Here is a 14,952-nt window from a genome sequence, read left to right on the forward strand (position 1 = left end):
TTATCCACCAAGTTTTGATGCACGAGTTGTATTATACCCCAATGTAAAAGAAGTGCGTGATTATTTCAGCTGGCGTCAAGCAGACAGTGGGTCTCTCATCCTTGTTTACTTTTGTGGTTACTCACATGTCTATTTTTAATCTTAGCTCATATCAATAACCTGTACAACACAACTTTTTGGGCTTTGGTCCATGATGGGTTAACAACAGCAGAGGCAAATAAAGCTCTGCAGGTAAGTCTTTATGACTGTCAGTCTCCTGTGGACTTTCATTTCTGATCAGATAATTTATAGGGGACTAACTCAAAGGACAAAAATGAGATCCTATTCACTAAGTTTGGTATTAACTACAACACATTACCAGAGATGTTCAGAAAGGGAAGTGTGTGTGTTAGAAGTTTGTCTCTTGAAGAGCCTCAAGGGTCACTTGCAGAACAGCAGGCAGCACATGGTATTATGACCTTGAGTATTGTACCATCAACATCAGGGAACAGTAACACAATACTATCACAGAAGGAGAAAGTGTATCAGGGGACTGAAGGCAGCCCCATGGTTCTGCATATGGACATCATCAATGACATATTCTGGAGTGAAAGGCCTTGGTTATTATCATAATAGTAGGAAACAACAATATATTAAGTTATGTTAAATCATTTCAAGGACACATACGATATATAAGGACACCTGTTAGAGTATGAGTGCAAGATGTTGAATGATGAAACATGAGCTAAATGAAGGGCAATTCAGTAAATCAGATTATATTATATTAGATTGGAATAGAAAGGTGGGGTTGAGAGAAAGAGCAAAAGTGAAGGTATCATGGAAGAAGACGAGACAACGAGATGGGTTAGATGGGTTGTAAATAGACGGATGGGTTTTATAGAACAGGCACCTTTCACAGCCTTATTAGCAAAACAGAATAGCAGAATTTTTATTGGTACAACAGTTGTTGCAAGGCTGAGATTTTTCCCAGTAGTGTAACAGAAGGGTGCCATCATGAGCCAGTACCATGCATAACAAATAACAGGGAGTTATATAACATGGGTGGAGACAAGACAAGTCCCAGGACTGAATGTAGCTGGACTGTGAAGAAAGGAATGAGCATGAACATCGTAGTCGAGGGGCTGCTGGTGTCGGGCCAATGAACGGTTGACAATGAGGAGCGGAGCATTTGGTTCCGAGTAGTGGGAATATCCGTTCTTGATTGCAACAAGATTGCATGTGTTATCATTGATATGCAAAGATAAGGGCACATGCCCAGCTGGAGGTCCAGTTAGAAGTCTAAGCTAGAGTTCCGACTGGACGTTCAGCTGATAGGGAGGATACGGGGGCAGGAGGATTTTCGATATATAAAAGAATGGGCAGTTGGTGCGGAATAACTGAAATTTCTCTATCCAACAAAAAAATATCGTCAGCTTTTTCATCTTTGATCTGTTTTTTCAGGCCTGAATCTAAGTTCTGGCCCAGCACGATGAGTAGTAGTTGGTGTCTGGATGACCCATATGGGATAATTCGACAGTTCTGTGTCGAGAATGCGTTGGTTGATGTCAACGCAGCCAATATGACAACGAATAGCATATCGGCAGATGCCGTGTCTGCTGCTGTTGCATGTGTCTCCGAGTTCTGACAACTCCATCAGCAGTTTCTTTGATCCTGTACGTGTGCTAGTGTTGTCACCATCTTTGTAATGTACTGATGTTGACTATGGACTAGGAGTTCACCTTCCCATCTGTGAGATGGGCGACAAATATGCCTGACAGTGTGGTACCAATGATGGAGCCAGCAGGCTACAATATTCCCTTGATGCTGCTTCGTGTCCCGCGGATCTGCAGGCGCCACGTCTGCAGGGTGCCGAGCTATTTCTTGGCGCTCAAGTGGAAAGAGCTGTCGCACCCGAGACGGTTAAGAAGAGGGGAGAGGCATTTGATGAGGGGTATGAACAACGTCACTAGGTGAGGGCAAATTTTGTGCCCAATATCATGGGATCGGTGTTGAGTGTCGGGCTTTCTCAGTGATTTTCGTGCCTTGAATAACCAAACAGCTCCCGACATGTATCCTATGGGCAACATTCAAGGCATCTTACACCGTGCTGCCCGGCGTGGCAAGCTCTTTGCCAAACTAGACTGTAAGGACGCATTTTTTCAGACGTTGATGAAGGAAGAAGACATCCACAAAACGGCTATTACTACACCATTTGGGTTATTAGAATGGGTCGTCATGCCTCAAGGTATCCGGAATGCACCTGGTGCGCAGGGTGAGTGAAGTCTAGGCTTGGTTGTACACATTGTGGAGTTGCATGCTAATAGTCGGATATAATGCTGCAAGTGACACGAATATGTCGACCGCGTTTGAAGGTGTCCAGCAGGCGATAGGCTGTCGCGTCTGAAGGGGTTAAGGAGAGGGAGAAGACATCGGATGAGGGATATGCACAACGGCGTCAGTTGAGGGTAGATGCACGATAGTGGAGTACCCATGAAGACAGTGGGGGATTCTGTTCTCTCGGCTTCGCTTCCTCGACCTGTGGATCCGCGACTACCACGTTTGCAGGGTGCGGAGTTATTCTTTGGTGCTCGTGTGAAGGAGGCTGTCGAAGGGGTGAAGGAGGGGGAGCAGACCTCAGATGAGGGGTATGCTCAACGCCATCAGGTGAGGGTAACCGTTTGGGTTTGTGCGTGACTCAATTGAGAAGCTGATGATGTAAGGAGGCCCTTTGCTGGGACCAGAGGAGGCATAGGGTCGAAGAACGCCAGAGGGCACCAGTGGTTGCACCTTGTGACCAGTGCCATGGGGTTGGTGCGGAATGTCGGGCCTTCTTGTTGTCCTCGACTTGTGGTCAGTGTACAGTGAAGGGTGTTCACTGTTCGCGTAACACCAGCGGGGGTAGGGCTTTGGATGTGGCGAGTGATTGATCGGTGATTGAAAGTGTGCCAGCTGATGGGTAGGGTAGTCAACAGGCTGGGAGGTTTCGTCACCTATCTCGAGTGCGAGGTGAATGGCGCAGTGGCTTGTTTGCAAGGCGTGGGAATTCACGTGCTAATGTGTGAATGTAGTGAGACCAGCATTTCGGCATAGAATGGGGTAGCATTGTAGGTAATGTCACCAATGATTACATCCACTACATACTCCTGGTCTACGACTGGACCCCCTCGATTGTCTGCCATTTTGGTCCCCACCAGTACAATCGGCCGTCCTTTCCATCCCTGTTGCTCTGCGTACGCCCAGTCGACGACATTGATGCCTGCGCCGCAATCAATGAGTGCTGGGACAGTGTCTCCATCAGCCTTGAAACGGCAATTGACCACGATGAGAGGTACTGACCTGGCGAGCACAGATGATGCATCCTGTACTAGAGTGTCAATGACAGGGTCTGTCAGATGTAGAGTTGTCTAGAGAGAGCTTGAGCACGCTGTGTCGATTGCCAGAGATGTCTAAGTTGCATGGGAATTATTCTACAATCCTTTTCCTTTATTTGTTTCGATATTGAAAGTGTCCTAGCTTATGTAATTTAATCTCCCCTTCTTCCCACGCCTCCACCAACAATTCCCATGCCTCCACCAGCAATTCCCATGCCTCCACCAACAATTCCCATGCCTCCAGATCCCTACTGATCCCTCCAGATCCAGGTTGGATCAATCATTCTGACACTCCCCCTTGATCCAACCTCTGCATTCCAAAGGAGATGGCACAACTTGACAAAAGCTTCAGCTGGAAGGCTCTTTGTCAGAAGATCAGCAATGTTTTCCACTGATGGGACATGGGCAAGTGAGATAGCCTTATCCTCAACCTTCTCTCGAATGAAATGATGCCTCATATCAATGTGTTTAGACTTTTCATGGTTCACTGGATTCTTTGACAAGGCAATGGCCCCAGCATTGTCATTGAGCAGCTGGAGTGGCTGATCACCCAGGCCAAGTCCTATATCCTCCAAGAGCAGCCTTAGCCAAATAGCCTGCTTTGCTGCATCAGCAGAGGCCATGTATTCGGCCTCTGTGGTTGAGAGAGCCACAGTAGGTTGCCTCTTTGACTTCCAGCCAACTACACCTCCATGTATCTTGAAAACATAACCAGTGGTGGACCTCCTTGTGTCAAGGTCTCCTCCCCAATCTGCATCAACATATCCCAGTGCAACTCGCTTGCTTGAGTGGGCATCAAAGGTCAATGAAAGATCTGAAGTGCCTCTGATATACCTCAGACAATGTTTCGCTGCAAGCCAATGGGACTCATTCCATTTGCTGATGAATCTTGACAGAACACTTGCTGCATGGGCTAGATCTGGCCGTGTCACTGTTGCTGCATAGAGAATAGAGCCCACTAGCTTTGGATATGGTCGATGTTGTGCTAGCTCATGCTCTTGATCTGTTGCTGGAATCGGTTTGAAGCCTGAAGGAAGAGGTGTCTTTGCTGGATTGCAATTGGACATGTCAAAACGGTCAAGTAGGGACTCCATATAATGCTCCTGGGAGAGATAGAGTTTCTTCTGTGGCCTGTCCCGGTATATATTGATGCCCAGGAAGTAGCCAGCAGGCCCAGAGTCAGAGCACTCAAATTTGCTGTTAAGTGCCTGCTTGAATTCGTCCAATGTCTTTCTTGAATTGCAGGCAATGAGCTGATCATCCACATGGACAGAGAGCATGAGCAATTCCCCCTCACAACGTCGAACATAGAAGCAGGGGTCAGCTCTGGTTGGCTTCAGCCCTTGAGACTTTAACCACTGATCAAGTGCTTTGTTGAAACATCTTGGTGACTGTCGCAACCCATAGAGTGACTTGTTCAAGAGTAGGATCTTGTTTGCTGGGATGTCGTTTCCTTCTGGTGCTTCAAGATAGATGGTTTCTTCGAGATCGCCATTGAGAAAGGCTGCCTTGATATCCACCTGGTCACATTCCATGTCAAGATGGTTGACCAGAGAGAGGAATACCCTAATCGAGTCTTTGTGGGCAACAGCAGAGAAGACCTCATTGTAATCAATTCCAGCCTTTGAGAAAATCCTTTGGCAACCCATCTTGCCTTGTATGCTGCTGGTTTCCCTGTTGTCCCATCAATCTTCCTGGTATAAACCCATCTTGCCTTCAGGACCCTCTGTCCTGGTGCCCTATCCACCACCTTCCACACATTATACTTCTCCATCTTTTCCAATTCTTCCATCATAGCCTGATGCCACTGCTCCCCCTCGCCTGACTGAATAGCTTCTCTGTAGGTATTGGGTGTGTTGATTGCCATAGCATTCAGAGCTGTTGCGATAGTACCCCAGGTCTCTGGATTGTCAGTCAGGGCAAGAGGATCAATGGATGAAACATCACTGTTTGTCTCTTCTGATGCATTGGATGATGATGATGCCTCAGGTTGTTGCTGTATTCCAGTGTCATACCTTGCCAGCCTACGAAGAAGCTCCATGGGTGATTGATGCTCAGCTGGAACTGCTCTAGGTCTTACTTCATCCTGAGGATTCACTTCCATGGGGGCAGGGATGATTCTGTCAGGTATTTCTGCCAATGGATCTTGAGCATGTGTTGATGTGTCTCTGTTCTTGTTGTCATCCCACTCCTCCAGCCTAAGAATACTCCCCCTTGCTGACATCTTGGAATGGGGAATGTCCAGCTTCTTTGGCAAAATGGTATCCCTTGACACCTTGATCTTCTTGTCTTCATCATCCAGAATTCGATAACTGGAAGTGCTGCTATCACTGGCATACCCCATAAACCTTCCTTGTCGATAGCGAGGCTTCAATTTGTTGGTGTTGGTATAATCCCTAAAGAAAATCTTTTCTCCAAATGCATGAAGTTGAGTGAACAACAGTTTCTTGCCATACCAGCATTCAAAGGGAATTCCATTGTTGGAGTCAAAGGAGCAGTTGCAAGAGAAGGCAATGTATTTAGCAGCCTCACCCCAGAAGCTAGCTGGAAGTCCAGTCTCCACAAGCAAAGTTCTCACACCATTGAGGATAGTAAGATGCACCCTCTCCACTCTCCCATTCTGTGCATGAACATCAGGTGGCACCATGACATGCTCAATCTCTTTCTCCCTGATATACCTCTGGAATGCTGCTGAGGTAAATTCTCCACCCCTATCAGACCGAATAGATTGAACCTTATGACCAGTCTGAGTTTCAGCATGATTGACAAAGTTTTTGAAACTGCAGTGTCTCAGACTTCATTCTCATCAAGGTGAGGGAAATCCGGTGGCTGTAATCATCATAGACAGTCAGGAAGTATCGCATACTTCCCTTGGAAGCGACTGGTGCTGGTCCCCAGATGTTGATATGCAATAGTTCAAGTGGCCTGGAAGCTCTGATGTTGGGTTCAGGTGGTGAAGGGAGTCGCCCAGTTTTCCCTTTAATACAAGCTTCACAATAGAAATCTTTGATATCATCAGCATTTGTATTCTTCAATTGACTATTCTGACCAAGTCCCCCTTCTTTTGCAAGCCTAACCACTTTCTCAATCCCCAAATGCGCACCCCTGTATAGTTATAAGTATGCTTCTAAAAAATGTAAAAATGGTTCTGTTAATATGGCTAAGAAGCGTGCTCATTATGGGATTAGTTTTACTAATCGTCGATTAGATATTGTGTTTTATTACTCTTGCATGGAGTAGAATCCAATGCAAAGAGTACCACCGCTGGATAGTACTGGCTTGGGGCTACATGTACATATAATTATCATCAAGGTTGAAAGTCATGCATATGGACCTTGTAGTATATGGCCTTTTACTATGGAGGATAGGTAGTAGCTCTTCTAGTAGTAATTAACTTATTAAGTAAATAATAGTGGTCCGCGGTGAGCCCCGCTGCCGGCCGAATGATAATAAATAATTTATCACTGCATGTCCTGCCGTCTTACTGTCTATCTTTTAATTTCCTTCTATACTTCTCAGCTGTCACTTTCAGCTATTAGACTATACTTCTTCCGTCAGAATTTCTGAGCCATAATATTTTTTTGTATTCTCTTGACGTCTACTTATCACTTTATCGGAACTCAGTCAAGACATTGGCCCAATACACCAAAATTGCGAAGAGGCAGCCATCAGGTAAAGTATTGTAGAGGGCTTTGTAGCTGACTCGGAACTATAGGCAGTCATGTGGTAGTCAACTGGTAAACACTCCATTTACGAATACTTTTTACTCCTTGGATGCTCTGACGAATGTCCATCAGCAAGCTACAGCAAGTCCTGCTGTACATCTACTACTTGAGCTCTGGACAGAGCCCTTGGACCTAGATGAACATATGTTTGTACTTGGCAAATGCGGTTGAGAGCTATGTTGCTACTCCCCATTTGTGCTGATGTCAACAGAACTGTATCATCAACGAGGCTTATGTTCTCTGATCATGAAAGCAAATACAGCTGGTGCAACATTCCAGGTACTGGCATACAGCGCTGCCTCCTTCGCACCAAACGAAAACTATGTCCTTGCTGCTTTTACCACTCATGTAAAAATCTCTACAATTTGGCAATTCATTATACAATGCAGTTTATAGATTCGAGAGTTGACGACATTATAGAAAGATGGTGATGCAGAGCCCTTGATCTGCCTTTTAAAATCCCTTTCCTCCTTCCTCATCAAACGAACTGTGATTCTTGAACTCTTCGACAGCATACAGTCTCAGTGTTGAAGCTACCCTCATGCCCCCGTTCGACATCATCCTTGTTCGACTTGACTGATAAGCTGTGGGTTTTTCATCAGTTATGGCAGGTGGTTGCTTCCTTGCACCTTTCATTGGGTGAAAATATCCATCGACAGCAACCTGCAGAATTTTGCGAGATGATAAGCATGGTGATTTTCCACAGTTTCAGTGTGGAGGTGATGAACAGCTGTCCTATCTGTCCCCCGCCCTAAGCTGTACGAGTCATGAATGTGAAAGGCTTCTAAGTCTCTCCTTATGTATTCTTCCACTGACCATAGCTATAGATTCTTTGTATGTAGGCGCTTGATATATTTGATCAACCAGACACCTTTCTTCATTAGTCTATCAGGATTGCCCAAGACCGACCGGATTTTCATTGCCTCTCAGGACAGGCAACTCTCCCGAAGAGGAAGATGAGTTAGAATGTTCATCATCGAATGGATTGATGTTTTATGCCGTATTTTCGAGATTGGTGACTATCGATGGGTATGTTGAAGCTTCTAATTTCATTGGTGTTTTTTCGGCAAACAGCTCATTCGTAAAGTAAACTCGCTCAACGAGGTGAAGCAGGAGACGCTCGCTTGAGTGTATCAGTTTGTGTTGTTGAGCTGTCTTTATGAACGAGATTAATGACCTCCGATCCTATTAGGACCATATCTCTCCACCTTGTCCACAGTAGACATTTATATCAGTCACAGCCTCTGAGATAGGTACCTTTAGGGTCATATCCTACTCCCCGTTCTTCACATTACATTTCGGACACATGATGGTAGATGTTTAGTCAGGCTTGGAGTGGTACTTAGCTGATGGCATGAGGGATAATAAATATAAATTTCTTCAGGTGCTGAGGGATCTGAGGGTGTTATGCCAGGCGCCAACGTCATATCTGAGAGTGGAAATAAGAAGTGGGCATTGCTTAACTGGAGACCGAAGAAGGTCGAAGAGGAGGATGGTGGAATGTCTGGCAATGAAGAGATGGGCATGACTGGATTCTTGCTTAAGTTTGGTGAAGGCATGTATGGGTAAGTTACTATTCCGTTTCCGGTCGCAGAATTGCTGCTAACGACTACTTCAGAGGAAGTCCCCGTTTCTCCACTGTATATTTCTGCCCTTACTATCAGCCTCTCTTACTTCATTGGAAGCCTTATCCCCCTCATTCCTTACATGGAAATAAACATTATCATTCAGCCGGCAACGGGGCTCACTGCCGGCAAGCAGACCATTACCTATGTAGTACTAGCTACTAGAGCTATCCTCCATAGTAAAAGGCCATATACTACAAGGTCCATATGCATGACTTTCAACCTTGATGATAATTATATGTACATGTAGCCCCAAGCCAGTACTATCCAGCGGTGGTACTCTATGCATTGGATTCTACTCCATGCAAGAGTAATAAAACACAATATCTAATCGACGATTAGTAAAACTAATCCCATAATGAGCACGCTTCTTAGCCATATTAACGGAACCATTTTTACATTTTTTAGAAGCATACTTATAACTATACAGGGGTGCAAATGCCCTACATGGCAACTCAAAACTGAGATCAGACTGAGACGCGGTGGCCCTTTCATCAGACAGATCTCAATTAATGTTTATTTATTTGATATCATTCTGAGGATGCATCAGTATGATACCAGCTGACATCAGACTGATGTCAAGACATGCATCAGTATGATATCAGCGGACATCGGACTGATATATATTCGCATCAATTAGATGGTCAGGTATGTTGCCTCATGCCTATGCATGGATACTTTGCTATTGCATTACAGTCACATATTCTTCATGCAGGAGCCCAGATTAATTCTATACATCCCACTACCCTACTTCACTAATACTGTCCCCTTTCCTGCCTCAAAATTAATCCTCCTCCTGATCCTCCTCCAGGCGATCCTCCTGGCCCTCCTCCTGGCCCTCCTCCTGGCGATCCTCCTGGCGATCCTCCTGGCCCTCCTCCTCACCACCACCGCTGCTGTCTTGGCCAAGCCAGGCAAAAGAGATGGGTCTCTGCCAGGCCTTCTGGAGGATGAGCCCTTGGAGACCATCCACATGGGCAGGCTCAGCGATGTGGACCTTACCACTCAAAGGACTGAAAACATTGATGTCAGTCTTAATAAGACTTTCCATCTTTTCTTTCCTTTGAAAGGTCAGCTGCCAGTATTCCGGAGAATTAGGAGGGCTCACCGATCCTTCGAGGGCATCGCCCTCAATTCCTGGACCTTCCTTGACACCAGCCTCCAGAACGTGTTCCCAGACTGCATGTCATTTCTCTCCTCATCTTCTGAGATGAGGACCGAGCGCTGTATGATTTGATCAGCACATGCCATTGTTCAGTTCGATTGCTGTTTTACCATTAGGGCAACATGCTGCAAAAATGCGCCAGTCACTTGGAATGACTGGGAACTCGTTTTTGCAAGCTGTGTGCACAGCATCACCAGGTCCACCTTGTTGGAAGGCAGAAGGGAGTTGAGAACCTATTCAATGGCTCGTTAGACAAATTGCTTAAGTGGACAGAAGCGGGAACAAACGGTGGTCCAATTCTCGTTCCTCCAGACCGACAACAGCCTCCCGTTTGCAACTTCTCTTTTTTTGCTTTTTCCCTTCCCCCCAGTGGCCCTTCTCTTCATAACAATCTAACAATCTTTACTTCACAAATATAACAAAATGACTGATTCCACTAGAACAGACAGGAGGGGCAGGCCTTCCACTACTTCCGAACGATGGGAAGAGCATGGTGAGCATGAGTTCATCTGCTTAATCAAGTATTTTCTATATTGACCTTTTCTTCAGGTTTTCAAAAAGTTTTTGACCAAAATTCAATCTCGAACGAGCTGCTCTTCCAATGTCTGGCATGCAGAAGCACTTGTGATGACTGATATAATTAATTATATTTTGGTTTCCTGCTGATTGCCCATTAACCTAGGCCAGCATAGCCGAAGCAAGCGACATCAAGAGATGATGGCAAACCGTCTTGAGCAACTCGCTTTGCAAAAGCAGCAGGAGGAGATGTTCGAGGCTAGTCTTGAGATGGAATCTGGATGGGATAATGATGTGCAACCATATTATGAAGGCCCCTTGGCTACTGATATGACATCTTCGATATCCTTTGCCGAAACCCTGACTGCGTCAGAGATTTTGAGGGACATCCAAGAGGATGAAGATGTTACATGGCAGGAAAGTTGCTCCAGTGAAGATATGGTACAGAGGGTCATTCTCGAGGCTCTGGAAGCTGATGAAGAGGATGGGGACGTGCAATACCTTCTTCAGATGGCCAAAGAGCATTCTGTTTCAGCTTATCATAGTCAACAAGGAATAGAGGATGGGGATGAGGGGGGTGATGAAGAAGCTGAAGGTATGCGTCCAGCTGTTCTTCTCACCAAGATGGTCAATATACTGACATGGCTCTGAATTTAGAAGAGGAAGATGACGCTGCAGACAGGTCAGGAGGCTATGTCCCACGGTTATTCAGCTTTACTGAGAATAACCCCTGGTCACCTTGGCCTAACAAAATCGTACGTGGCTGTCTTTTTACTTACATATATGGTGGAAGCAGATGAGATGTGCTATCATAGTGCTGTCTCTTGGATATCATTGACAGTCTTCCCCAGCAAGGCTTCTCCTCTCGTCAACTGAAATTAGTGATTCAGTTGTTAAAAATGCTGGATATCCGCGAGGTTCCTTCATACACTTCGTTCAGAGATATGCAAAAGCAACTACGCATGGTTGTCAATCCATCAGGACCTATTGCATGTGTCATCCAACTCAAAAATCATTTTACTATGATAGATCCAGAGGGGATCATCGTGATGGTGTGTGATAGATTACAGGCTGATGTATCAACTCTTATGTCAGTTCACTATAGCAATTTGCACACCCCGCAATAGCAGAAAAGATGGTGATGTATCCTACTTGGGCGGCGAAGGAGGTTTCCGAAGTCTGGCACGCCGACTGTTGGCAAGAGTTTGACTATCATCTTCTTAACCCCGCTTGGAGGTCTAATACGACAGGCGAGCAGTTCTACATTGACGAAATTGCCCGGCTCATAGGTAACAAGTATGTCATGCCATATATGTGGCTGAATCGACTTGCACAAGACGGCGTCGAAGAAGTGTGTGCATTGTGTTATCCGGTCAAATATCAGGTGAGCCTGGTGCAACGACTGATGGCACCTGTTTACAATTTTGAAAGGGGGGACAGTTTATTGTGTCAGATAGTCTTGATCATACACCTGTATCGAGTAGTGAATTCCTAACTCCTCTGTATGATATGGATCCAATGAGTGTAATCAGTGAGAGCTATGATATTCAGATAAGTCAAATAACACACTCAATATCGAATAGTGTCTGGACATGATGCCGCTTATAGGCCCCACAAGCTCCGCAGCCGCGTGCGAGATGATGAAGATGTTGCTGTAGTTTTCCTTTCTGTATGGGTTGATGATGTCTCAGGCAATCATACCAAACAATATAACAAACATCTCAATGTCTACATCAATAACACTAACCTCCCTGCACAGGTACTTAATAAGGAACAGTTCACAAATTTCATCTCTACCTCACAACACGCCACCTCCTCTGAGCAGTTGTCAGAACTCATGAAGGTCATCAAGTGAGTGCCTTATCTTTATAGGATTGAAGGAAACAATGAACCGGAGCTGAGCCAATACAGGAGAACCAATGATGAGCCGATACATGTATACAATAGTTTTACACGAAGGCAGTGTCATGTGGTTCTCTGCATGTCCTGCCTCCCATGTGATAATCCTCAAGCTGATGATGAGGCATCGCACATTGTCCATGGCAATCATATGTGCCGATCATGCAATGTGGGAGGGCCCCTGGTGTTTCGTCAGACCCTGGAAGGATTTACTGCCCTCCATTCAGTGAGTAAACATATTCTGACATTGCTTTTCTACGTTCCCTAATTCAAAGAAGGCGGATGCCGAGTCTCGAACGAAGGACACCATCCTCAATGGCCTCATGACTCAACTAGGGATTGCTGCTGAAGGTGGGACATTGAATGAGATCAAGAAGGTCCAGACAGCAACTGGTTCTAAAGATTTCTTCGTGAACCACTGGATCAGCCAGGTTCTGCCCAATTCCAAGTGGTTGAAGGAAGCACAGAAGTCAGCAGAAGAGATCATGCAGGAAGTCTGCAACTGGTTAGAAGAACAGCCCAGAGATAAATTTAACCCACTGTTAGATGTTCTGGGTATGTTGTTTCTGCCATACAGCTCGTTTGAAGCGCTGACAGAAATTGAAGGCTTAGACCCTGCCCAAGATACCCCAATTGAGGTTCTACATACCATCCTTCTAGGCATAGCCAAGTATGGATGGTCGAGCTTCCATCGAAGCGAGAGCATGAAGCATAAAGACAAGGTTGAAACCTTTTTGGTGAGATTGAGCTCTGTCTATAGAGATGATCTCAATGCAGATGATGTCGATCCCGGGTACGTTTGGCAATACTGTAATAACCTTATAGGTCGCCACTTCAGGTTTATCTGCCAGAGAGCCCCTCTACAGATGTATAATATCTTAGACCATGCCGACCGACCCTTGTACCAATTGATGTTGGCGATCAGTCGCTTAGTGGCACATCTTTGGTACCCTGTCATCAGAGATATGCCGAAGTATCTGGTAAGTGGAAGAAAAGGCATCTAGTAAACTTAACTCATTTAATGGTATATGATAGGAGGAGCTTCAGGTTCATGTTGACAACATTCAAGATTATCTTGACGAAATCAATCCGAACATGATGCTGAAGAAACTGAAGGTGCATTCGCTTCAGCATGCCGTACAGGATGTTCAGCATTTCGGCCCATTGATCCATCAAGTGACTAAAAGGCAAGAGAAGTATAATGCCATCTTCCGAGCATGTACCATATATGGTAATGGCCAAGCCAACAGTCATGATGTTGCTAACTGGTTTGCGCATGCTGATGTGGTTACGCATCTTGTCACCGGAGGCCTCTTCCAACACGAAGGAACAATGGTAACAGCAGGAGCGGGAGCCTTGGGACTGCTGAAACAACATTGTAAGTGCAGAGCCCTTACCACCACTTATTCTCACCATATGGTAGGATTTATTCCTATGCATTGGTCAATGTTGGTAGGTGAGGTTTGATGCCGAAACGCGTCTTTCGGACTTCACCGAAACGCGGCATCGAGCTCTGTCCAGCCTTTATCCTATGCATGATATTTTATTCTCATGCATAGGACCGGCAATTGCTGCCGAAACGCGGCGGCGGACTTCGCCGGATCTCTGCCCCTTTTTCGATGGACTTCTGTTTGTTTCTTCAAGCATCCATATATATATATATAGATCTGGTACATAGTTATAGTTTTCTCTTTCTCTGAGCAAAACCATGCATACAACCCATTGCTAGTTTCGCATCCATTAGACCACTTTAACTATAACCAAACCTCGAACACATCCGAACACCCTTGAATGCCCTCGAATGCCCTCGAATGCTTCCTCGAATGCAAACATCGAACGCTTATCTTTCTCGAACACCAACCGAATGCAGTGAGGCACCACAGTGCCTACAAACATCAAGACTTGGCCCTCCATTTCGGATGCTATGTTCCCAAGGAACGACGTCAAGGTAAAGATCTTCTATCATCAGGAGTAACGTATGGTATAGACTTCAACTGCTTCTCAGCTGATAGGTCATGTGAGGCGGAACAATGCATCCAACGGCAAAGGTTCCTATAGCTTGGGGCCGGGCTCTGGTGAGATCTGCTGACTCAGGACATGGGTTGCGGCCATAGATAAGGTACATCATGAGTTGAATATTTTAGTACCAGAAAAAAAATGAGCCCACTGCTAATGTCAATATGTAGGGAAATGTCCACATTGGATGAATCTCCAACATCATACCTCCTAGTGCGGAGCAAGAAGCATTGGTAACAGTGAGGGTGTGCAGAATTAGACCTCGACACCCTGTGAACAACATGCCGACCCTTTGTGATTTCAGAGAATGCATGGTACTGCCATCTGTGGTGAGTGCTTCAATGAATATGTTGGAACCAAAACTGAGCCTCCATGTCTTATCAAACCTGCAGACCGTTGAATTCAAGATCACAGTGGAGCACGACTGCCAATATGTCCAGTGCAAGGCCACAGGTACCCAGCACCAGATGCAAGAGCGACAAGAGGCTGAGAGAGTCATCAAGGTCATGAAACACCTCAATGATGAACATTTCATCATCAATCTCTTGTCCTTGCACAATCCACACCTGGTCCCAGAAGTCTTGCCTGCAGAGCTTACAGCTCCAAAACGTGCCTTCCCAGATCGACAGGGCCGGCCGAGGGAGGTAGGGATAGGA

The 14,952-nt window shown here is 45.6% G+C and overlaps 2 protein-coding genes across 2 annotated transcripts in view; one reads left to right on the plus strand and one right to left on the minus strand.

Annotated features, from left to right (window-relative positions):
- CNBC4410 (hypothetical protein) overlaps positions 1 to 612 on the plus strand; it is a gene marked incomplete at both ends in the record, with an annotated part of 1,148 nt that extends 536 nt beyond the window's left edge. The window contains 3 exons of the mRNA XM_771422.1: positions 1 to 86; positions 146 to 231; positions 292 to 612. The exon at positions 1 to 86 is cut by the window's left edge and continues 84 nt beyond it. Of these exons, the coding sequence (XP_776515.1) occupies positions 1 to 86; positions 146 to 231; positions 292 to 612 (493 nt within the window). The remainder of the gene's footprint in view (positions 87 to 145; positions 232 to 291) is intronic.
- Positions 613 to 3,598: 2,986 nt separating this feature from the next.
- CNBC4420 (hypothetical protein) lies at positions 3,599 to 6,372 on the minus strand (the record flags this gene model as incomplete). Its single annotated transcript, XM_771423.1, has 3 exons — positions 3,599 to 4,916; positions 4,952 to 6,084; positions 6,217 to 6,372. 3 exons carry the CDS (start codon positions 6,370 to 6,372, stop codon positions 3,599 to 3,601), a joined length of 2,607 nt encoding a protein of 868 aa, XP_776516.1.
- Positions 6,373 to 14,952: the final 8,580 nt, after the last annotated feature.

The sequence above is a fragment of the Cryptococcus neoformans genome, chromosome 3 (genome assembly GCF_000149385.1).
Source record: "Cryptococcus neoformans var. neoformans B-3501A chromosome 3, whole genome shotgun sequence".
NCBI classification, from domain to species: domain Eukaryota; kingdom Fungi; phylum Basidiomycota; class Tremellomycetes; order Tremellales; family Cryptococcaceae; genus Cryptococcus; species Cryptococcus deneoformans.